Below are 25,959 nucleotides of genomic sequence, written 5' to 3'. Positions count from 1 at the left end.
ATGCCTATCAGCAAGGACATGCTGATTTTAATATTAGGAATGGTCTGCTTGGAACAAAGTCATTCTGCAACCTTTTCTTCCATCAGAGGTAAGTTTCAAATTAACTCTATAACTACCTTCGGTTTTTTCTGTCTGGTGAGATCACTCTTGCTAAGAATCAGAGTAATAACTCCACTTCTTGTTCCCTTGGGAATGCAAGAGAAGCAAATTACTTCAAAAACATAATTGGTTCTTGAAAATATTTCTTTGGAATTTTCTCCTGTGATAAGCATATGAAAATGAAATAATATGAAATAAATATAAACATTTGTAGGGACACTAAATACTTTCTCCTAGTTTTACCAACTGACCTAGGATTGTCCACTTATTTGGATGCATTACACAACCCAATATTCTTTCATGGAGCAAATGCTGGAGATCAGAACATGTTTGGAAGTATTTAAAAACTTCATAGAAATTATCCTAATATTCATATGACACATGCTCACTGACATATAGTATAAATATTTTTGTATTGATTATAATGAGCTTACAATAGTTGTTGGCAAGCTTGTCTGTAGTTGGAGTTGTGCCAGGCCAGAGAATCAACATGTTTTCTGTCTCTGCTTCAATGACTTCAGGTAATACTAAATTTTATGTCTAGCAGATTTATGACTCATCCATCTGAAGCAGCTGGAACAACTTTTGATCATACCTGCACTGGGCTCAGAATGAAAACACACTTGGTTGTCTCATGCTTTGCAGTCATTAGCTATGGGTCTTTTTGATTTTTAGTTTTCACATCTTCTACATGAAGATGAAAGTACTTTTTTGCAAGCAAGGTGTGGGGATTAAGAAATAAGTTATATGGGAGAATTTTATATGCTTTAAAGATGATCTAAGTAGCTCTCCTCTGAAGGATATATTCCCAAGAAAAGTCATTTGATCAATCAGTCATGCTTTTCAGGTGTAACTTGTAAGCCAGGAGCTGTGCTAAACCTTAGAAGAGTATATGCATAGGACCCACATTCCTAGGTATCTCATTGAAGAATTCTGAAACCCAACAAGGGAAGGAGACAATTTACTCTCATAATGTAGCTTGGAAAGAATTGTTAAAGGGGTATGAGGAGTGGGGAGAAAGAGTGCTATACTGTGGGAAAGATCTAGAACTCAGATTAAAGAAATCAAGAAAGACATCTCAGGTGAAGTGGTCAGTAAGCATTCAAAGACCCATCTAGATGAGGAAGCTCAGTGGTGATGATATAGAGTTTTATATGCACTCCCGGAAACCTCACAGGAAAAACCTCAAGGGGAACAAATTCACCACTCAATTATACAGTGTAAGTAAACAAATACAAACTAGCCCCTTACTTAAGGAATCAAAAGCCCACACAAATACACACATATTGAAGTGTTGCCAGGGATGAAGTCTTTCTTGTAAAGTTGTTTCTTCTCTTTACCTGACAGGCACCTGTCTTAGCACCAGTCGGTGAATTGAAACTATCATCATATCACTGTCATTGGACAACGTGTTTTCTGCCCTACAGTAAATCTAATTAGATTTCTTCATATCTAATTGTATGGCAGGCAGACCATGTTTTAAGACTCAGTCTCATAGCATAGCCAAGGAGAGAGAGAGAGAGAGAGAGAGAGAGAGAGAGAGAGAGAGAGAGAGAGAGAGAGAGAGAGAGGCAATCATAAACTAGGACAGACTACAGCACCATTCATACATTAATTAAGGAACTCTGAATATGAGGACTTATAATATCATTGTGCATATGCTAGATGTGCTGTTACATACCTGTATTCCAAGCCTTCCAAGCAGAGGCAGGAAAAAACATGAACTTAAGGTCATCCTAAGCTCCATAGTGAAATGAACTTGTCTTGCAAAGGAAGGAAGGAAGAAAGGAATGAAGGAAGAAGGGAGGGAGGGAAGGAGGGGAGGAAAGAAAGAATTGAATACCCATTGAATACCCATTGTTGTGGAGTCCACAGTCTACCTGGATTGAAAGTCAGAAACAATCATCCTGGCACACAGTGAGTGTCACAGGATACTACAGAGTGCTGTGAAGAACCTTTTTTTCTTCGAGACCAGAGAGCTCTGAAAGAAAAGAGGCTGCATTCCTGACAACACAGTGCAGATCTATCCCTGCAGCCTTTAACCTTCACATTAGAAGCCAGTGCTTGGTCTGGGAAGATGGTTCAGTCAGCAAACTGCTTTCTATGTAAGCACAAAGGACTGAGTTTAATCCCCAGAAACAATTTTTTAAAGCTGATATACTAATGTGCATTCCCAAATGCAGTTCTTGAGAGTCAGTGACAGGCAGATCCTTGGGGCTAGCTGAAGAGTTTCAAGCTAGTGAGAGATCTTGTCTCTAAAAACAATTATAAAGGGACTAAAGAAAATAGTCAAAGTTGACCTCTTGCCTTAATATCCACACATGTGCATGTGTTCCTACATATGGATGAACATACACACACACATCATAGAAGCTGTCTCTTGATAGCACACATCTTATGTATGACAAAACCTGAGTAATCTGTTTTGCAGAACACATCTAATCCCAACCATTAACTTAAAGCCATGTTGTAATTTCTCTACATATCCCATATACTGTATTTTGTTCTTGCACTTTGTTTGGAAGATATTTCTGTATATCTTAGTCATAGAAACTAATTACTCAGTGTCTGTCTTGTCTTTTCTCCAGATCCTGACTGTGGGCAGAGTCTGGTTAAGCCCCAGCCTCAGAATTACTTTAGCCTTTTCAGTCGCATTGTTGGAGGAAGCCAAGTGGAAAAGGGTTCCTATCCTTGGCAAGTGAGTCTTGCAATCCCTTCTCTAGTGAGTGAACTAAGATATTTCAAGCTTGAGTCTTCCCAGATCACATGCTAACTCCCTTAGGTCACCCTCTTTATGGGAAAAAAACTCACAACACACCCAGAGGTATGCTTTCCTAATCTTGAAAGATGATTAATATTCATAATTGAATTTGTGTTCAATGGGTTACCTGAGTGCCATTGATGAACTTAATAAATACTTGTTTGAGTAGATGATTGGCCTTGATCAATTAATTGGTCATCTGTTCAATTCAGAAATTCATATTCAAATCATAATAATGGTGGACGATTGGCTTTTCTTTCATAGTATTTTGTCCTATGTCTTATATCCTTAACCTCCTATTAGTATTCCTCCTGTTTGTTTATTCAGTATTTGTTTTTGATTCAAAGGATTTAATCTAGAGCCTAAAAAGCTCTAAGCACTCACTGTACTGTACCATTGAGCTATATAACCTTGTCAGATTTTCTGTGTTGCTTTATGTTTCATGTTTTCTTTTTGGTTTTTCATAAATAATTTTTGCTTAAAAGTGAAAAATTCAAGGTAATTGGAAAGACAGGCTCCAGTCAGAAACAGTGAGTGCAGGTAGCACTAGAGTTAGCCGGATGATGAAAGGCAAACACAAAAACATAAACAACAGAAACCAAAGTTACTTGGCATCATCAGAACCCAGTTCTCCCATGTTAGCAAGCCCTGGACACCCCATCACACCTGAAAAGCAGGATTCAGAATTAAAACCACTTCTCATGATGATGATAGAGGACTTGAAGAGGGAGGTAAATAACTTCCTTAAAGAAGTACAGGAGAACACAAGTAAACAGGAAGAAGCCCTTAAAGAGGAAACACAAAAATCCCTTAAAGAACTGCAAGAAAACACAACCAAATAGGTGAAGGAATTAAACAAAACCATCCAGGATCTAAAAATGGAAGTAGAAACAATAAAGAAATAACAAAGGGAGACTAACCTGAAGATAGAAAACCTAGGAAAGAAAACAGGAGTCATAGATGCAAGCATCACCAACAGAATACAAGAGATATAAGAGAGAATCTCAGGTGCAGAAGATACCATGGAAAACATTGACACAACTGTCAAAGAAAATGCAAAATGCAAAAAGCTCCTAACCCAAAACATCCAGGAAATCCAGGACACAGTGAGAAGACCAAACCTAAGGATAATAGGTATAGATGAGAACTTAAAGAGCCAGTAAATGTCTTCAACAAAATTATAAAGGAAACCTTCCCTAACCTAAAGAAATGTCCATGAACATACAAGAAGCCCAAATAGACTAGACCAGAAAAGAAATACCTCCCGTCACATAATAATCAAAACATCAAATGCATAAAACAAAGAAAAAATACTAAAAGCAGTAAAGGAAAAAGGTAAAGTAACATATACAGGCAGACCTATAAGAATTACACCAGACTTCTCACCAGAGACTATAAAAGCCAGAATATCCTGGACAGATATCACACAGACCCTAAGAAAACACAAATGCAAGCCCAGATTACTATACCCAGCAAATCTTTCAATTACCAGAGATGGAGAAAAAAAGATATTCCATGACAAAACCAAATTTACAAAATATCTTTCCACAAATCCAGCACTTCAAAGGATAACTGATAGAAAACTCCAACAAAAGGAGGGAAACTACAATCTAGAAAAAGGAAGAAAGTGATCTTCCAACAACCCCAAAAGAAGATAGCTACACAAACATAATTCCACCTCTAATAACAAAAATAACTGGAAGCAACAATCATTGTTCCCTAATATCTCTTAATATCAGGGGAATCAATTCCCCAATAGAAAGACATAGACTATCAGACTGGATACATAAACAGGACCCAGAATTTTGCTGCATACAGGAAACGCATCTCAGTGACAAAGATAGACACTACCTCACAGTAAAAGGATGGAAAACAACTTTCCAAGCATATGGACCCAACAAACAAGCTGGAGAAGCCATTCTAATATCAAATAAAATCAACTTTCAACCAAAAGTAATCAAAAAAGATAAGGAAGGACACTTCATACTTACCAAAGGAAAAATCTACCAAGGTGAACTCTCAATTCTGAACATCTATGCTCCAAATGCAAGGGCACCCATATCCATAAAAGAAACTTTACTAAAGCTCAAAGAACACATTGCACCTCACACAATAATAGTGGGTGATTTCAATGCCCTACTCTCAGCAATAGACAGATCATGGAAACAGAAACTAAACAGAGACACAATGAAATTAACAGAAGTTATGAACCAAGTGGATTTAACAGATATCTACAGAACATTTCATCCTAAGACAAAAGAATATACATTTTTCTCAGCATCTCATGGTACCTTCTCCAAAATAGACCATATAATTGATCACAAAACAGGCCTCTACAGATACAAAAAGATTGAAATAGTCCTTTCCATACTATCAGATCACCATGGACTAAGGCTGGTCTTCAATAATGACAAAAACAATGGAAATCCCACATACATGTGGAAACTGAACAATGCTCTACTCAATGATGACTTGGTCAAGGAAGAAATAAAGAAAGAAATTAAAGACTTCGTAAAATTTACTGAAAATGAAGACACATCGTATCAAAACTTGTGGGGCTCCATAAAAGGAGTACTAAGAGGAAAACTCAAAGCCCTAAGTGCCTACAAAAAGAAACTGGAAAGAGCATACACTAACATCTTGACAGCACACCTAAAAGTTATAGAACAAAAAGAGACAAATACACCCAAGAGGAGTAGATGGCAGGAAATAATCAAACTCAGGGCTGAAATCAACCAAATAGAAACAAAAAGAACTATACAAAATATCAACAAAACCAAGAGCTGTTTCTTTCAGAAATCAACAAAATAGATAAACTCTTAGCCAGAATAACCAGAGGGCACAGAGACATTATCCAAATTAATAAAATCAGAACTTAAAATGGAGACGTAACAACAGAAACTGAGGAAATTCAAAAAATCATCAGATCCTACTACAAAAGCCTATACTCAACAAAACTGAAAAATCTGGATGAAATGGACAACTTTCTAGACAGATACCAGGTTCCAAAGTTAAATTGGGAGCATATAAACAATCTAAACAGTCCCATAACCCCTAAAGGAATAGCAGCAGTCATTAAAAGTCTCCTCACCAAAAAAAGTCCAGGACCAGATGGTTTTGGTGCAGAATTCTATCAGAACTTCAAGGAAGACCTAATATCAATTCTCTTCAAACTATTCCACAAAAAAGAAACAGAAGGAACACTACGCAATTCGTTTTATGAAGCCACAATCACACTCATACCTAAACTTCACAAAGACTCAACAACAAAGAAAGAAAACTTCAGACCAATCTCCTTTATGAATATCGATACACACATACTCAATAAAATTCTGGCAAACCAAATCCAAGAACACATCAAAAACATCCATCATGATCAAGCAGGCTTTATCCCAGGAGTGCAGGGATGGTTCAATATTTGGAAATCCATCAAAGTAATACACTATATAAACAAACTCAAAGAAAAACACACATGATCATCTCACTAGAGGTTGAGAAAGCATTTGACAAAATTCAGCATCCCTTCATGGTAAAAGTCTTGGAAAGATCAGGAATTCAAGGCCCATACCTAAACATAGTAAAAGCAATATACACCAAGCCAGTAGCCAACATCAAACTAAATGGAGGGAAACTTGAAGCATTTCCACTAAAATCAGGTACTAGACAAGGCTGCCCACTCTCTCCCTAACTATTCAATATAGTACTGGAAGTCCTAGCCAGAGCAATTAGACAACAAAAGGAAGTCAAAGGGACACAAATAGGAAAGAAAGAAGTCAAAATTTCACCATTTGCAGAGGATATGATAGTATACTTAAGTGACCCCAAAACTTCCACCAGAGAACTCCTAAACCTGATAAACAACTTCAGTAAAGTGGCTTGATATAAAATCAACTCAAACAAATCAGTAGCCTTCCTCTACTCAAAGGATGAACAGGCTGAGAAAGAAATTAGGGAAATGACACCCTTCATGATAGTCACAAATAATATAAAATACCTTGGTGAATCTAACCAAGCAAGTGGAAGATCTGTATGACAAGAATTTCAAGTCTCTGAAGAAAGAAATCGAAGATCTCAGAAGATAGAAAGATCTCCCATGCTCATGGATTGGAAGGATTAGTATAGTAAAAATGGCTATAATGCCAAAAGCAATCTACAGATTCCATGCAATCCCCATCAAAATTCCAAATCAATTCTTCATTGAGTTAGAAAGAGCAATTTGCAAATTCATTTGGAATAACAAAAAAAACAGGATAGCAAAAACTATTCTCAACAATAAAAGAACTTCTGGGGGACTCAACATCCCTTGATCTCAAGCAGTACTACGGAACAGTAGTGATAAAAACTGCATGGTATTGGTACAAAGACAGGCAGGAAGATCAATAGAATAGAATTAAAGACCCAGAAATGAACCTACACACCTATGGTCATTTGATCTTTGACAAAGGAGCTAAAACCATTCAGTGGAAGAAGGACAGCATTTTCAACAAATGGTGCTGGTTCAACTGGAGGTCAGCATGTAGAAGAATGCAGATCAATCCATTCTTATGTCCTTGTACAAAGCTCAAGTCCAAGTGGATAAAGGACATTCACATAAAACCAGATATACAGAAACTAATAAAAGAGAAGATGGGGAAGAACCTTGAATACCTAGGCATAGGGGGAAAGTTCTTAGAACACCAATGGCTTATACTCTAAGATCAATAATTGACAAATGGGAACTCATAAAATTACAAAGACTCTGTAAGGCAAAGGACACTGTCAATAGGACAAAATGGTAACCAACAGATTGGGAAAAGATCTTTACCAATCCTATATCCGATAGAGGGCTAACATTTAATATATACAAAGAAATCAAGAAATTAGACACCAGACAACCAAATAACCCTATTTAAAAATGGCGTACATAGCTAAACAAAGAATTCTCAACTGAGGAAACTTGAATGGCCAAAAAGCACCTAAAGAAATGTTCAATATACTTAGTCATCAGGGAAATGCAAATCAAAACAACACTGAGACTCCACCACACACCAGTCAGAATGGCTAAGATCAAAAGCTCCAGGTGATAGCAGATGCTGGCGAGTATGTGGAGAAAGAGGAAAACTCCTCCATTGTTGGTGGGATTGCAAGCTGGTATAACCACTCTGGAAATCAGTCTGGCAGTTCCTCAGAAAACTGGACATAGCATTACCTGAGGACCTAGCTATATCACTCCTGGGTATATACCTAGAAGATGCTCCAACATATAACAAAGACACATGCTCCACGATGTTCATAGCAACCTTATTTATAATAGCCAGAAGCTGGAAAAAGCCCAGGTGTCCTTCAACAGAGGAATGGACACAGAAAATGTGGTACATTTACACAATGGAATATTACTCAGCTATTAAAAACAATGAATTTGAGAAATTCTTAGGTAAATGGATGGAACTAGAAAATATCATCCTAAGTGAGGTAACCCAATAACAAAAGAACACACTCACTGATAATTGGATATTAGCCCAAAAGCTCGCAATATCCAAGATACAACTCACAGACCACATGAAGCTCATGAACAAGGAACACCAAAGTGTGAGTTCTTTGGCCCTTCTTAGAAGGGGTAACAAAATACTCATGAGAGCAAATATGGAGACAAAGTGTAGGACAGAAACTGAAGGAGGGGCTGTCCAGAGACTGCTCTACCTGGGTATCCATCCCTTGTGCAGTCACCAAAGGTAGATACCGATGTGGATGCCAGGAAGTACATGCTGACAGGAGCCTGACATAGCTGTCTCCTTAGAGGTCTACCAGAGCCTGAAGTATACAGAGGCAGATGCTCACAGCTAACCATTGACCTGATCATGGGATTCCCAATGGAGGAGTGAGAAAGAAGACTGAAAGAGCTGAAAGAGTTTGGGGCCCCATGAGAAGAGCAACAATACCAACCAACCAGAGCTCCCAGGGTCTAATCCACCAGCCTGGGAACACATAAAGAGGGACCCATGGCTCCAGCTGTATATGTAGGGGAGGATGACATTGTCAGGCAGAGGTGGGTGAGGAAGTCCTTGGTCCAGTGAAGGCTGGTCGCCCCAGTGTGGGGGAAATAGTGGGTGGGGAGGTGGGAGTGGGAGCATGGGTGGGGGCATATCGTCATAGAAGCAGGAGTAGAGGGGATGGGATAGGGGGTTTGGGTCGGGGGGAAAGGGGATTACATCTGAAATGTACATAAAATATCCAATAAAAAAGAAAATATTCATCTCAAAAAAAAAAGTGAAAAATTCTCGGGCTGGTCAGAGGTCTCTGACACATATGTAGCAGAGGATACTGATGCCTTGCCTCAGTGGGACAGTGAGAGATAATGCACCTAATCCTGGAGAGACTTGATGCTCCACAGTGGGGGTATGCCAGGCAGGAGAGCACCCTCTTAGAGTCAAAGGGGAGCATAGATGGGGTAAGGAACTCTGGGAGGGGGGCCTTCCTGGAGGGAGATCAACATATGAGATGTAAATAAACAAAATAATTAATTTTTTTAAAGTGAAAATTTCTAATAAACTGCCATTTTCTAATCCTTAAAAATGTGAAGCTATTCATTGAAAGTATTTATTTGTCAGTTATAGGTCACCTTAGAATCAAGTCAAATATCATAGATAAATTGAGTTGAAGACAGAATGTTACTAAGGATCAGAGACCGTTCATTGAGTAAACATGGTTTCTACCAAGCCTGACAACCTGAGTTTGATCCTGGGGAACACACGGTGGAAGGAGAGAACTGATGCCCAAGACTGGTCCTCTGATTGCTACATGTACATTATTCACTTTGTACATAAACACACACACACACACACATACACACACACAGGAATGCATTCAACAAGGAGGGATGGATAGATAGATAGATAGATAGATAGATAGATAGATAGATAGATATCATTTTAACTATGTTGAAGAAGCAAATTAAAGCACAGACTTGATGTTCTAGGGGTCAAATGGTCCATTAAGACCATATGAAAACAGTAGGCCCAAACTACTCTCACACTGTCATGATGCCTGACAGTTCACACTGTCATGATGCCTGAGTCATGATCACTGTGCTTAAGCTATCTGTATCTGTCCTTCAGAATATGCTGAGTCATAGGTTTGGGGGAAACTCACAGCATTAGCTCTCACTAACTTAAATCTCTGTCACCTAGGTGTCTCTGAAACAAAAGCAGAAGCACATCTGTGGAGGGACCATCATTTCTTCACAATGGGTCATCACAGCGGCTCATTGCATGGCTAACAGGTAGGAAAGCTTGGTTAATAGAAGGAGACCAGGTTACCCCAACCTGCACTTTGGAATTAGAACTGATTACTCTTGTAAAACACAAGGAAGCTAGTTGGGCATCACAAATGAAGCTTATTGACATTGTAGGCTTATTCTCACATTGGTAGGTAAAGGATTCTGCGCAGAGGCAAGATGTTGTATTTACATAAACCCACTGAAGTCATCAAAGAGTAATATTAAAAGACTGACTTGTGAAAGTTTCTTAAAAACCACTACCTGGTTCATTATACATGTTAAGAAAACAAAGACAGACCAGTAAAAATACAGATGGATTTGCTTCTCTGAGCTTCAACCTAAGAGCTTTAGTTTTTTTTATCAGCTTTCTAGTATGATCCAAATACTCCACTGTTGGCATTCTATATATATACTAGGCTGTAGCCAAAATTGTTGTCCTTTCATTTCAAGTCTGAAAACATTCTTGAGATGCTCATTAACTTCCAGTTGCCAGTGAGTACCAAATATACAATAATTACTGAGTCATGATGCCCCCCATGTGTGTCCGTAGTTTAAAAGAGAAATTAGCCTGGAATGATGTTGTACATCTGTAGATATAGCTACTTGAGCAGCTGACGCAGTAAGATTGCATGAGTCCAGGAATTTGGGGCCAGCCCGAGAAATATAGAAAGACTATGTTGAGTAAAAATAAAAATAAGCAAACAAACAAATAAATAAATATTTGACAATGTCCCTACAATGTAGGCAGTGGTAAGCTAGAGAGATGCTATGTACTGTATTAAGTACCTGATATATCCAAGATTCAGGAAAATTTTCCAAGAGAAATGATGGTGCACTATCTAACATTATATAAAATATCACCATTGGAAAAGAAGAGCCCCAAAGAAAGAAAAGCTCAAAATGCTTACTCCATTCCATCTCATCCTATCAAGTTCCTTCAAGATAACAATGACCTGAAGAAATAGCATCATTCTCATTTCATAGGAGAACAATAAATTACAAATATAAAGAAGGTAAAGAGGTGATCCCCACTTCCCATTGTTGTAATTGGTCCAAATCTTCCAATAGGCATACTCTCTGGAACATCAGAATTAGGTTATTGTCCATAATACACACACAGCAGTTGAGATTTTTAACACTGAAGCAACACCTTTACTAGGAATCACAAATATGTCACAAAATAACTCACTGGTATTATAACTAGGACAGCCTAATAAGATGGTTGAGTAGTCTCATAGCTCCCTGAATTGCAATGCATGTGTATTTCTCTAGTTGATTAAAAATAACACGAATATTAAATATATCATGTTACTACACTGTGTTTCCTATTTTTAATGACAATAGAACCATTTTCATTCACTTTGCTTAGCACTCTCATGCTCCACATTATCCACCCATGTCAATTTGAAAAGGCCAATTTTCCAGCATTTACAACTATACTCAGAGGCTCACTAAACCCCAAATCTTTCCTTTTCCCTTTTTATAGAAATATTGCGTTAACTTTGAATGTAACTGCTGGAGAGCATGACTTGAGCCAAGCTGAGCCAGGAGAGCAAACACTTGCCATTGAAACCATCATCATACACCCACAGTTCTCCACCAGAAAACCTATGAACTATGATATAGCCCTTCTGAAGATGGTTGGAGCCTTCCAATTTGGTAAACATTTACGGTACACCCTGAATATCTACACCATAACCTTTTGATCCATACTATGCCTCTACAGATCACATTATGTAGCATGAGACCAGATCTTCTGGATAATACACTGGAAATGGAGACTTGTCTGGAGTGTCCCCTTCCTAAAATGCCTTTCTTGTGGTTGTGGATGTAGGGTTATGTGGAGTCAGGAGAAGGAAGCTAACAAGTGACCCCTGAAGATGCCAGGCTGATCTATCCTTAAGGGGTCTTTGGGAAACAACCAGATGCCAATAGGTGTAACTGTGTTAGCTTCTCTATAAGTCCTGCCTTGATCTTTTTTTCAGGCCAGTTTGTGAGGCCCGTGTGTCTTCCGGAGCCAGGAGAATACTTTAATGCTGGATTTATTTGTACAACTGCAGGCTGGGGTCGTTTGTCTGAAGGTAAGAGCTCCTATACCACTCCTTTTAATCAAAATCCTCAAAACTTTCTGGTAGGTAGCCTGAAAACACAATTTTTAATTAATCATATTAAACAACCAGGCAAATGTTTCAAAAGTCAGAGAATTTCTCAATGTGCTTAAGAAATTGAACTCCTTCCAAAGAGACACAAACTTGCATCTAGCTGCTGCTGATGAAAGTACAAGGCATCTTCATCTCAGAAGGTAAAAGCTTACTTTGATAGGCCCATCTCTTCATTCCAGGTGGCAGCCTCCCACAAGTCTTGCAGCAGGTGAACTTGCCAATTTTGACTCAGGAGGAATGTGAGGCCGTTCTGTTGACCTTAAGGAACCCCATTACTGGGCAGACCTTTCTCTGCACAGGATCCCCTGATGGAGGGAGAGATGCTTGTCAAGTAAGTGAGCACAGCTAAGCTCCAGGCCCAGGAAAGTTTAATAGCAGGTGAGGAGCCTAAGAATTCTGATACCAGATAAAACTAGAATTGTTCCTCCCCACCCCAAAAAAATAGAGATAGTGCCAAGGATGAGGCCCTCAACGTTATCTGCCCATTAAGGATGTCTCTTCTTATTTTGACGTTCCTAAATTAGAAGTGTTGGAAATGTCCTCAATTTTCAGCATTTATGAAGACTGCAGTCAGCTTTATCACTGGGCAAGAAGCCGCTGATTCTGTAGTATGGACAGGAATGGGAAGCATTGATGAGCACCAAGGATGGGGAGAAGGAGCAGCAATTGACAGATTCTGGTGTTTGAAGATCAAACAGAAACTGTACTCAGATATTCTCCCAGAGTGTTGAGTCTAAATTATTAGAAGTAAAGACGTTAGTGCTTGTCATTTGCATCCTCGTGGAGAAAATGACCACTTTAAGGCGCCTCTGCCAACAATCACGTTAACACAAGCTTCCTTCTTCCTTCCACAGGGAGATTCAGGAGGTTCACTTATGTGCCAGAATAGGAAAGGGGCCTGGACTCTGGCTGGAGTGACTTCTTGGGGTTTGGGCTGTGGTCGAAGTTGGAGAAACAATGCAAGGAAGAAAGAGCAAGGATCTCCCGGAATCTTCACAGATCTTAGGAGAGTGCTTCCCTGGATCCACAAACATATCCAGACTGGTAATGAAGCCATCCTGCAAGCTTAGACAGCTACAGTTCTACTGGGATAAAGAGCATCAGCAGGCTAGACAATCGTGATTGGAGAGGGCCACTTCTTTTCTCAGTGTAATGCTTGAGGATTTTGAAAAGTATACAAGAGCAAAACATCATATACATCAAAGTATTAACATATCCACTGAAGAATGAATGAATTCCTCATAAATTGATTAAACTTTGCCTATGATAGAGACTATGTCACACACAGATAGATAGTAGATAGATAGATAGATAGATAGATAGATAGATAGATAGATAGATAGATGATAGATAGATAGATAGACAGATAGAGATATCCACTTACTTATTAACTGTCCTAGCAAGATTAAGCAAGCTAAAGCACAGCTCAGTAATGATCAAACACTGAAATTCTGCCTACCCAGGGAATGATATTTCTCTGGAAATATTTTCAGATGTTGCAACTAAAGAGGAGGCACCAGTCCCTAATAGATAAAAGTCACAGAGGTTGCTAATCCATGTACAGAAAAGCAAAGAATGCTCACCATAATGAATAATCTCACCTAAATATAATAAGACAAAAGATTTAGAAACCCAGGTATAGAAGCAAATGTGGTAAATCTGAGGGATGGGCTCTATGTGCACCCTTCTAGTAGACCAGCCAGGAAAAAAATGCAGCTTTGTTTCTACCTCCAAACTTAACTGTTTCCTTGACTGGTGTCTTCAAGTCTGAAAGTGGCTTCCATCATTTCTCGGTGAGTTAACTAAAGTTAACTGAGAAATTTTTTTCAAGAATATAGCACAATGGCATGTATCTGAACCTCAGAGTGTGACTATTCAAAGTGTTCATGATTGGAGAAAGGTTATATTATTGGAGTTATTGGATATATATATATATATATATATATATATATATATGTGTGTGTGTGTGGAGATATATATAGATATAGATATAGATATAGATATAGATATAGATATAGATGTAGATATAGATATAGATATAGATATGGAGAGATATATATCCTTTCTCCAATAACCATCATTGGAGAAAGGTTATATTAGAGCAGAGCTAGGCTGTTCTATCACTAGCCTCCACTCTCACACATCTTTGCCTCCTTTTGCTCTGTGTAATCTCCAAGTTAATCACTGTTTCTTCATTAGTAAAAATAAAACACATGAAATCATCTCAAAATGCCAGGACCTCTATCCAGCTTTGTCATTTTACCCATCCTGTTCTTTTCACAGATTAAATTTTCAGTATTTGCATAATGACTTAAAATGCTCTGCTTTTTTGAGTCAATTTCTTGTCCAAGATACCACAAGCTTTGAATTTCGTCTTTCTTTTTCTTTCTCAGGCCATCGAAGAAAGAGCACCAAAGGTGGGTACTCCTTGTAGCCTACACTCACAAGGCCATGAACTAACATCCTAACATTTCTGGGTGTCAGTTTCCATTATCATCAAAGATCTTCCTCTAGTAGTGATTACTTGGTATAAAACTCTGATGAGTATCCACAGCTATCTCTGCCAGTCGGCCAATTCCATCTCCACAGAGCCCCATTCCCTTGCATATATCTTCTTATCAAGTCATAGCTTCATCCAATTCAGCAAACACTAATTGACAAACACTAACTCTCAATTAGATGATAGGATAATAGGGGAGGTGGTACAGAAATAGTTAAGAAGTGATATACACTCCCCTGAAAGTTCCCCTACTTACACAGGGGGCTTATCCCTGTTCACCATGACTCTTCGATGAATTCACTCTGAAAAGTGGGGCAAGCCTTTTCCTCAGTTACATTATCTGTAGCAAAATGAGAGTGTATCTTGGTTTAGTTGTCCACTGGGCCTTTGAACCTGTAGGGTTCTTCCTCAAAAAAAAAATGGAAAGTAGACTCCCCAGAGCTAGACTGCACACAGATATAAGTGACCAATGTCATAGGCTTTGGGACATAGAAATTCTTATCCAGAGAGACCACAGAGGATAAAGAAGGAAAAATACAGGCAAAACATCAGGTCAACCAAAGCAGCTTGATTGTAAGATGTATAATAAAGTCTCACAAGACAAAAGAATAAAAAGATCATTTAAGATCAAATTCTGGAAACTCGCCATGTCAGTCCAAAAATGGGCTTCATTTTACAGTGGAAAGTTGACTGTTTAGATAAATACAGTACAGTTATAGTAAAAGAATATTTTAAAAAGCATGAAGGAGATTAAGGGAAGAATGGGTCAAGTAGAATTCATGACAGATTTAAATATGTATATGAAGGATATAGAGATAGATAGATAGATAGATAGATAGATAGATAGATAGATAGATAGATGATAGAGAGATAGATAGAGGTAGAGATAGAGGTAGAGGGGGAGAGAGAGAGGGAGAGAGAGAAAATAGAGATATATAGCCCAGGATAAGGGCCAGAAAATATAAAGGAAAAAATTTGGAACCAGTTTAGTGAGGACTGAAAGTGAAGAGAGGGAGAAATCCAACTTGATTCTTGATATCATCACATCTTTGAACACAAGAGCCTGAAAGCTCATCCATAAACCAAAGGTAGCTGCAGTTCTGCTGATGAAGGTGATTCCACTTGTACCAAGTGTTGCATTTCAGTGGAGATAACTGGACATTAGTGTAAGTCTGACCTAAAGTCCAGAAGAGTATTGGTAAGAGTTGAAACTGCCAGTATGATGAAGCCTATACTGAGGTCTCAAAAAAAAAAAAAAAACAGAAGAGGGAAACTAGTATAGAACCTGGGAAGTGCCTGTACCCACAGAATGAAACCTCTGAGTCTGAGTGACAGAGAGATGGGGGACAGGTCACAGCATCTCAAGGGTAAACATGGCCTAAAATCGACAAAAACACAAAACTATGAAGCATTATAGAAGCCACAAAAGGAAAGAAACAGTCATGAAGAACAGAAGTGTACAGAAAGGAGAAACAGTGACTCCCGTGTCTTCAGCTTCCGTAAGGATGTTTTGGTGGTTAGAGCATAGGCTGCCATGCCTGATGCTGTGGCATTCCCTCTCAGCCTCGTGCAGTGAACCTGATGGTCTAATCAGTGGATCTGAGGGAGAGCTGCACTTCCCAGAAAGCCTCCACATATACTATGAGAGCAAGCAGTGAGTACTCCCTCTGTGTCCTCCCCAGGCTCCACCTCCAGCCTGCCAGGGCCCATTAACTGTCACTTTCTGTCTAGAAGTTACATCTTCTCATGTATCTGCCTGCAGACTGTGTGTCTGGACCTTCCTGGTTCCAGAGGACATGCATATGTTGCTCAATTTGTCACACTTGGACGTAGAGTCTTGTCACCACAATTACTTGGCAATGTACTCTTTAGAAGACAGACTCGCTGGTAAGTGGTTCTTCACACTGTCATATGGAAAGCAGGGCTAAGTAGACTTAATATCTGTTAGAATATGTCTGACATGGAGCCATCTGTAAATGCAACACTCCCCTCCTCCAGTTTTGAGAGTCTGCTCTAAAGTGGCGAGAATTGAGTCTGAGACTGCTGAGGGCACTTCAGCAGCTGCATCTGACACTTTTAAAGCCAGCTGCCTGGGTCTTAACCCCATTAGAAGTAAACTTTACACATATTGCTGTGTCCCCGGTCACCCCAGCTAAGACACTGCTTAACTATAGTTGCAAGTGGCTTTTACCTGCCTCAAAGCACTAGGAAGAATGACACCAAGATATATCCATAAGAAGACAAGACTTATTTATGTAATAAAAATGAAGCCTAGCATAGTGGCACACAGCTGTAAGCCTAGAATTTGGAAGACTGAGGCAGGAGAATTGCATGACCCTGGCCATCTTGGTATATACAAGTGATATCTTGTCTCAAACAAACAACAAATTCCAAAAATGGAATACGATTTCTGTCATTCTCATCCTGAAGTAACTTTGCCCATCCCCTTGGTAATATTTTGGAGGTATTCTTAGCTGTTACAACTGAAGAAAATATAGGAGATAACATAGAATATAGGGGAGACCATATTAAAAGATAGTACATTTTTTAAATCCTGAAAAAGTCAAAGAGCAATATAAACACAACACTCTGGATCAAAATCCTACTAGTGCAAAAGCTGAGCAGCCTAATTCAGACAATTCTGAATCTTCAGGACAAGATCACATCTCCTTAGGTCAGGTGTGTCATGCCATTTTCTGGACTCTGAACAAAGACTTTTCTCACATTGCAGGGAAATTCTGTGGAGAAAGTCTCCCTTCATCCATTCTCATTGGCTCCAATTCTATCCAGCTGAGATTCATCTCTGATGCCACAGATTATGCCACTGGGTTTAATCTCACCTATAAAGCACTTAAGCCAAACTACCATCCTGGTAAAACCATTTACTTCCATTGTTTAATATCTAGGCTCTTTGCAGAAGCTTTGGCATCATAGGAGTTGGAGGTAGTAGGCAGGGAGACCTCCACCTGAGGTCTGCTAGCTTCATAGTGTAGAAGGAATCTTGGCAAACTGAAAGATGTACTTTCTCCTCCCCGGTCCCTGAAAGTTCCTGATCACTGACCCAAGTGAGCTAAGAGAGCCTTAAGAGTTCTGTAAGCAAGCACACAAGATTCTCCCTTGGTGTTGGCTCTGCCAAAAGATGTAATTTATCACTTAGTAGACACAGGAGGGAGAACACAAAAAGTCTTTCTTGTGTGCTTGAGTTTGCTCTGCCCTCTTTTGTTTTAGATTCTGGCTGCAGTTCTCTAACTATCCTCTTTGAAGAAGGCACTATACAGAGCCTTCACTATCCTGAAGACTACAGTGACATGGCTAGCTGTACCTGGATTTTTCAAGCCCCCAACCATTGCCTAATTAAGGTATTGATTGTATTTGTCCTAAATTACACATTATATAGTCACAAGAGAGCTGACAAAGGTTCTATGTTTGCAGCCATACTTTTAGTCCTCAGTACCTGGCACACTACACACTGAATATTCAGGTTAACTGACCAGCCTTGTTTCCCCTGTAGCCACCACTAGATGGCACTTGCAATCTTTAGCTCTTGTTCAAAACAAAATGAAATTTCCCATTGTCACCTTAATCTTTATACTTGGTGACTTTCACAAGTCTATATGTCCTTTTAGAAACAAACATTCTTCCTTATAAACTCAAATTCTGAAGAAAATAATTATAACTAGTTAAGAAATTGGTAACAGTCACATCAATGTCATTAAGAGCTTCAAGCAGAGAAGACACAACAAAGAGGAGCCTGCACAGGCCAGGGCTAGGGAGTGCTCGATTCAACAGAGTTGTAAAGTGTACTTAGAAAAGAGTATGGAGAAATGATGCTGAGGTCAAAACAGAGGCCTGTAGATGTCACATTTTATTTCAGTAGTGTGAAGGCCATGTGTTTGTTGCTAATTAAACAGCTGTGGATCCTCTGTGGAGATATGTCAAGACACAAGTGAAAGTAAGCCAATAATCTGGATAAGGATATTGATAGGCACATATTTCTTAAAATAATAAATGATCAAAAACTTATTTTAAAAAGAAAGGAAAGGAAGAAAATGGGGAAGGAGTAAACCCTAAAACTCTCACAGAGTCTATTCCACTGGTGTAAACATCTGTATCAGTTATTTCTCTTACTGCTGTGACTAAACCCCTGACAAGAAACAACTTAAGAGAGGACAGATATATTATGCTTTACAGCTTGACACAGTACTGGCGATGGCAGGGAAGGCATGTTGGCAGTAGCATAAGATAGATGGTCATATTGCATAAGCACTAAGGAAGCAGAGAGTGGACAGAAAGTAGTCATAAACCGCTAAAACCTGCCCCTCAGTGACACACTTCCTCCAGTGAGGCTCCAGCCCCCAAGGTTTCATACTCTTCAACATAACTCCATCATCCAAGGATCAAGTATTCAAACATGTGAGTCTACTTGGGACGTTTTATATTCAAGCCATGATATTATTAAATGTAATTACCTAAACTAAGACAATTATTTCACTAGACAGTACAATCAAGGAGATTGTCATCTTATATATAGGTCCTAGTTGACTACATTTGCGGTGCCTAACTGTGTCTGAAGAGGAAAGGGGTTTGAGATACAGGCAAAAATCCCAAACTGATGAGCCCTTATGACAGATCAGAAAAGGGAGCCTTTAAAACACAAAGCAAACCAAACAAATAAATGGATGTATCCAATAGTTTGGATTTACCACAAGAGTTAAAATTTAGAGAAAATGAAAATTGGGAGTTAACTATCCAGTTCCCATCTCACCCCTCAAAAACAAGGCAGAATAATAGGACTAAACCATTGACCATTTGAGAGAAGCTGGGATTCACACTATCTGAAATGTTGAATACAGTCAGAGGTTAGAAGCCTAAATGAGAGCCCACTGGTTTTAAGAATGAGTGAGGATGGAGATTGAAGGACAGAGAGAGAATCTTCAGTGATTTCCAGGACTGATCCAGTGTTTTGACTTTATAATCATCAGTACTGAAACTTAGCTTTGCAAAAATACAAAAATGGCAGAAGTATGTCTGGGTCCCTTTTAAAAATTGTTGGAATTTTTTTCTTTGCCTCAAGCCAAAATTCTTTTTTTTTTTTTTTTTTACTTTTAATGTCAAGCAAGCAATTCAAACAGAAGTTCTTAAGGTCAAATATTCTAACACAATCTGACCCAAGATCTGGTGATTTGGCTCAGTCTGAGAAATGATGGTAGGGGAATATTCAGATCTGTTTCCTGTAATGAAGCTGTTATGTTTCTATAAGAGCAGGGAACTTTGTACATGCAGCAAAACACCTGAGTTCCTAACAGGCACAGGACTCGCTTCTGAGCCATGATGTTTCATGCCATGTTCACTGGCATTGCATTATGCAATGGCATGCTTAGTTATATATTTGGAACCCAGGCTGTAGTAGAGTCACATGATGCAGCATAGGCAAGAATACCAGAAACACCGCAGATTTGTACTGTGCTTGATTTTGAGTTACATTTTGGTCACTGAACCTTCAAAAAACTTTCACTGATGCCAAACTGTTCACAGTTACTTCATCCCCTCCATATGAAGTCACAACCCTCCCATGAAGTCCTTGCCCCAGCTTCTAGTTTCCTTGCTCCCCCTTTGTGTACTCCACCCCCCTCGCTGAATATAAAACAAGTCCACCACATAGAGACCAAGACAGAGACCAAGGCAGAGGAAGAAAGGTAATGGCATAAAGATGGCTTTTGACATATTTTGAGATAACACTATAGAACCATGTGCAAGAGAGATAAATGAAATGTGCTTCCATTTAACATCAGGATCACAGAAACCGGAACTAGAACCATCATATGTCCTTAGTAAACTGCAGTGGTTCTCTCTACCCTTCACCAAGATGTCTGCTTTGAGCCGTGAGTTCTCCCAGTTCACTGCTCTGACTCCTCTGACTGTTCCTTTTGCAGGTGCTTCTGGTAGCTTCCAAGCATCACTTCACTTTGTTTGACAGCAGCTCTTGCACTCATTTGTAACTTGGCGAGGCACTGATACACATTAGGAGCCATAGATAGCAAATGGGCTGAGGAGTTAGAAATATCCTTCTAGGTATATCCTCCCAGGCAGAAAGATACACCTCGTGAGAACTTTGAGTCAACTAAACTGGAAATTAAATACCAAGAATAGGGTGTATGGTGTGTAGGAGCCCTAGAAAAGTAATATGTACCCAGACCAGCACTTACATATTCAAGCAGCACAATCCAATGTTGCCTCCAAAAAAGACATTCTCTGTAGGGTGGCTCTTCCATCCCTTGTAGCTGCTATGAAGCTCAGACATTAGCACGGAACCCCACCCTTGCATGTAAGCTGTATTGATAGCATCTATGTCTCAAGAGTTTTGAGAGCCTACTATCTTTCTCTAAGTAACTTAGCCACTCATGAATATCTCTACAACTTTTTCAACCAAGATCTTACTCTAGAGCAAGGCGAGTGGCCTAGGGTCTTCTGCTCTCACCTTGAGCTTCTGTAAAGATGTAACCAGGCATCTTCTCAGCTGTCATTTCAGAGCCTAGAAATAGAAGAAAATGGAGACTGCACTTCTGACTATGTGACTGTACATAGCGATGTCGAGAAAGAGAAGGAAATAGGTGGGTATTCCCCTTGAGCCCTGGCTTCCCCTGGATTGCCCTTGGACCTGATCTTGAGATGAGGAATAAAACGATATATCTTAATTTTCCTTTGTTCCCTGAACCTCCTCCATCTTTCCCTATGGTCTCACCACTACTCCTTCTGCTTTTATGTAGAAGAGCAAAGAGCAAGGTCCAAAGGACTATCTGAACCAAATGTGAAAGGCCAATGAAGAGGAATCAGATAGGGATAAGTCTCATGGGCTCTGGAAGCAGCTCAGTGGTAGAGTGTTTACCTAGCATTCATAAAGCCCTTGGCTTAAACCCTAGCCTGCCACCTGAAAAAAATTGCGTAGTATATCTTGCGCCTAGAGGCAATTCTTTTAGCATAGTGGTTGTCAATCTTTCTTAATGGTAAGACTCTTTAATACAGTATCTCATGTTGTGGTGATGCCCACAACTGTAAGATTATTTCATGTCACTGCATAGCTGTAATTTTGCTACTATTATAAAACATAATGCAAATCTCTGATATGCCTCTCCCCAAAGAGGCTGCGCCCCACAGGTTGAGATCCACTGCTTTAGCAGTACTTCAGGAGTATTTGGTGAATGAAACAACCCTGAAATGCTTGGGGGATCAAATACACATTTTGAAAAGGCAGATTCCTTTATATTGAAGATGAGTTGTGGTATTTGTCAAAAAGCTTGTCAATAGCTATCTAAAGCACACTTGTTTTTTTTTTTCTTTATCTGTTGCCATATCTATTCACTTGACATCACTTAACCCGCCTGGGGCCTTGCAGCTCGGTTCTGTGGCTATGTGGTACCCAGCCCTGTGCTAAGCTCCTCCAGTGTGATGCTCATCAGCTTCCAATCAGATGAAAATGGCACCTCCCGGGGCTTCCAGGCTTATGTTTCCTTCATTTCTAGAGCAGGTAAGAAGTTAGAGGTATCAGCTTTCAGTTTCCCAACTCTAACCCTCACATCATAGTAGAAAAGGGCAATAAGTGTGGGTACCATTGAAGTTCTTTAGTGATAGTTGCATCCTATAAAATCCCCAAGAACACTGAATCAGGGGTACTAAACCATATGATGCTCCTAGGAATAGATGTGGTTAGGTTTTTACAAACCTCTGGTGAATGTCTACTAACCAATCAGTATACAAGTTTCATTAAGTACAACTTATTTAATATATATTAAATATATTAAGATTATTATATTAACATTATAATGTCATATATTATATTTATATTGTATGTTATTATATAATAAGCATTATATTAATTATTCTATAATAATTAATATATTAATATAAATAATATATATTTACTTATAACAATAAATTCATAAAGAACGGCACTACAATGAATGTCTAAAACAAAGCTTATCTGACACATGATTTGTTTTGTTTTGTTTTGTTTTGTTTTGTTTTGTTTTGTTTTGTTTTGTTTTGTTTTGTTTTATGACTGGCCTGAAACTCAATGTAACCTTAGACTCACTATCTTCCTGCCAATACCTTTTAAATGGTGGGATCAGAGGCTTTTACTGCCATGCTTGGGTCATGATTAGTGTGTGTGTGTGTGTGTGTGTGTGTGTGTGTGTGTGTGTACCAACACATCACAGCAGACACTTTGACATCAGAAGCTGCTTACAGGAGTCTGTTCTCCCGTCCACCACGTGGGTCCCAGGAATTTGGCAGCCAATACCTTTACCACCTGAGTTATCTTAACAGACTCAAGTTCCTGTATTTTCCATGTGAGACATATCATGGTCTTCTTCTTGCACTAGGAGGCATGTCAACACTATGCTTAGGAGCCATATTAAGCAGCTAAATCACCAATTTAAAAAAAAACACAAAAGTACATATTCACAAACACCAGCAAAATGGCAGATCACTTAATAGGACTTTTATTTGTATTATGAAAGCTGCAACAAAAAGGAAGAATGTGAGACTGAAGAGATGGAAATTAAGGTCAATTTCTTCTCTTGTGGAGGGCCCAGGCTCAATTACCAGTACTCTAGGCTGCTTACAACCATTTGGAACTATGATTCCATGGAATCTAGCACCCATTTCTGGCCTCTACAGGCATCAAGCACATACACAGTACATACATGCTTATACAAGTGAAACATTTACTCACATAAAACAAAAAATACATAAATTTAATCTTTAAAAAAGAGGAGGAGGTGGTGGCTGGATGTGCCTTGTTTCAGCTCAGCTGGGCATCAAATAGTTCACAAAAGCACCATGTCTGTTGCTTATAGGGTTATGTTTTAGCAATATTCTATTGCTGTGAAGAGACCCCATGACCAGGCAACTTATAAAAAGGAAGCACTTAATTGGGGGCTTGCTTCAGTTTCAAAGGTTTAGTCTATGGTCATCATGACAGGAGGCATGATGGCAGGCAGGCAAGCAGGCATGGCACTAGAGCAGTGGCTGAGAGCTTACTCCTGATCCACAAGCACACGGCAGAAAGGGAACATGACTAGGCCTGGAATAGGTTAATATTTTATTGCTGTGAAGAGATACTGTGACCAAGGCAATCCCTATAAAAGAAAACATTTAATTAAGGGCTTGCTTATAGTTTCAAATGGTTAGTTCATTATCAGCATGTTGGGAATCAGACAGGCATGTCACTAGAGCAGTAGCTGAGAGCTTTACATCCTGTTCCAAAGGCACCAGGCAGAGAGAGGGACACATCTTCAATCTCGTGATTCTTCTTCTGTGTGGGAAATCGAAAGAGCCAGTTATCTACTTCCCAAGCTTCCTATTTTGGTTAGACCTTAAACAGCTGCTGAAGGGGAACCAGGTTGAAGTTAAAATATTCCACCTCTCTGTTAAGAGACCCATGTAGGCCTGTTTACTGGAGTGTCTCCACAATTCTGACAGTATTACCATAAATCATTTTCTGATGTCCCAAACTTGACAGTCTGTAAGACAAGCAATTGTATTATGCTTATACTCAGATTTAAATATCTCCATATCAGAGGATGAATCAGTGCTTCTAGAGACATGGGATGTGCCACCTGGAGCAATGGAAATTTCTGGTAAGCTGCTTTGAGGAATGTGACTAAGTAATCTACTGGGGACTCAATAAAAGTGGGATAAATTGTCTTCTAACATGTGCTGGAATCCTAAACTGCAGTACCTCAAAAGGTGATCCTTATATTTGGAAATATGCTCATTATAGAAGTAATTGGCTTAAAATGAGATCATTAGAGCATGCCAATCCTATATAACTTATATCCTCATAAAATGGGGAAATTTAGATGCAGAGAGAGACACACATACAAGAACATCATATGAAGAAGAAGACATTGGGGAGATGCCAACAATTGACAGTGACTTACTGAAGCCAGGGGAGAGATATGGAACGCATTGAAAAGCATTGCAACCCTCAAAAAGAATCAACCTGCTGACACAGTGACCTTGGACCTCTGTCCTCCAGAAATGTGAGACAATAAATCTCTGCTATTCTAGCCACTGGTGCAGTTTTCTATAGTCTCTTAACAGTAGCTTCAGCAAATGATTTCATCAGAAATGGCTAACACATTTATCAGGGCTGATTAAACATCCACAGCACCGGCAATCTGGAAGGGAAACCCTAGGGATGACCAGAGTCCAAAGCTGGCTCTCTCTCTCTCTCTCTCTCTCTCTCTCTCTCTCTCTCTCTCTCTCTCTCTCTCTGTGTGTGTGTGTGTGTGTGTGTGTGTGTGTGTGTGTGTGTGTGTGTACCTCTTTCACTTTCTCTCTTTGAAAGAAAGTACTATAAGACCTCTGAGACAAGGTCTGATATAACTCAAGAATGAGGTAAGCAAGGATGAACTCAAGTGACTGATCGTCCTACCTCCATCTCCAGAGTACTGGTGAGCACCACCATGCTTGGTTTATGTGGTACTGGGTATCAAACCCAGAGCTTTAAGCATGCTGGACAAACACACTATCAATATAGCTTCATACCTATCCCTATCCTCTTTTGTAGGAAAGCCACAGCCCTTCCTTTGAAGACTTTTAATGAATCAAACCAGGCTAATTTGTAGAGTCCAGGCTGAGGGTGGTCTGTACCTGACAGCGATAGGTTAGGGATTTATTGCTGTCTGGTTGATATATCAAAAAGCTATCACAAAGCTGTGTGGGATATGGTCATTGTCCTATCTTCTTGGAACAGCACAAAAATTTCCAGACACAAAAATTAAAAAATTATTTCTCAAGTTTTGTGAGGAGGGTTCACTCTGGTCAAGTAGCAGCCTGGCTCATAAGACCTCTGTACTGAATACTGTTAGCTGCTCTGCTATGTTTTTGTTCCATGGAGCATTGAGAGAGGCTGGTCCTTTCTTTTATGCGGTTTCTCCATGATACTCATGAACACACATGTAACGTATATATCGTATAGAAGATATACTAGTGAGGAGACCATGGAGGTAGGGGAGGGGAGCTTTTATAATTGCCATTCTAATAGCTTGGGAAGAGAGAAAGGTGGAGAAGGAGAGGGGGAGAAGGAAGGAAGGAAGGAAGGAAGGAAGGAAGGAAGGAAGGAAGGAAGGAAGAAAGAAAGAAAGAAAGAAAGAAAGAAAGAAAGAAAGAAAGAAAG

At 39.4% G+C, this 25,959-nt stretch overlaps 1 protein-coding gene across 1 annotated transcript; it reads left to right on the top strand.

Moving 5' to 3' along the window:
• On the top strand, positions 1 to 24,844 carry Ovch2 (ovochymase 2). The gene is made up of 16 exons (XM_028768132.1): positions 1 to 88; positions 2,688 to 2,797; positions 10,027 to 10,118; positions 11,602 to 11,774; positions 12,101 to 12,196; positions 12,457 to 12,608; positions 13,132 to 13,321; positions 14,671 to 14,694; positions 16,341 to 16,431; positions 16,540 to 16,664; positions 17,509 to 17,649; positions 18,006 to 18,136; positions 21,295 to 21,388; positions 22,171 to 22,302; positions 24,335 to 24,415; positions 24,638 to 24,844. The coding sequence occupies exons 1-16, from the start codon at positions 1 to 3 to the stop codon at positions 24,748 to 24,750; spliced, it is 1,833 nt and encodes a 610-aa protein (XP_028623965.1). The 3' UTR covers positions 24,751 to 24,844.
• The last annotated feature ends 1,115 nt before the right edge of the window (positions 24,845 to 25,959 follow it).

The sequence above is a fragment of the Grammomys surdaster genome, unplaced genomic scaffold, assembly GCF_004785775.1.
Source record: "Grammomys surdaster isolate TR1022 unplaced genomic scaffold, NIH_TR_1.0 184, whole genome shotgun sequence".
Lineage (NCBI taxonomy): Eukaryota > Metazoa > Chordata > Mammalia > Rodentia > Muridae > Grammomys > Grammomys surdaster.
The sequence above is the reverse complement of the archived record's forward strand: the minus strand, read 5'-3'. Positions and strand labels throughout refer to the sequence as shown.

What these genes read in the sequence shown, in the direction of transcription:
- Ovch2 (XM_028768132.1), top strand. Translation starts at nt 1, where the DNA reads ATGCCTATCAGCAAGGACATGCTGATTTTAATATTAGGAATGGTCTGC. An exon ending in CCACAAACATATCCAGACTG is followed by an intron (nt 13,322 to 14,670) that starts GTAATGAAGCCA and finishes TTTCTTTCTCAG; the next exon opens with GCCATCGAAGAAAGAGCACC. An exon ending in TTTAGAAGACAGACTCGCTG is followed by an intron (nt 16,665 to 17,508) that starts GTAAGTGGTTCT and finishes CTCACATTGCAG; the next exon opens with GGAAATTCTGTGGAGAAAGT.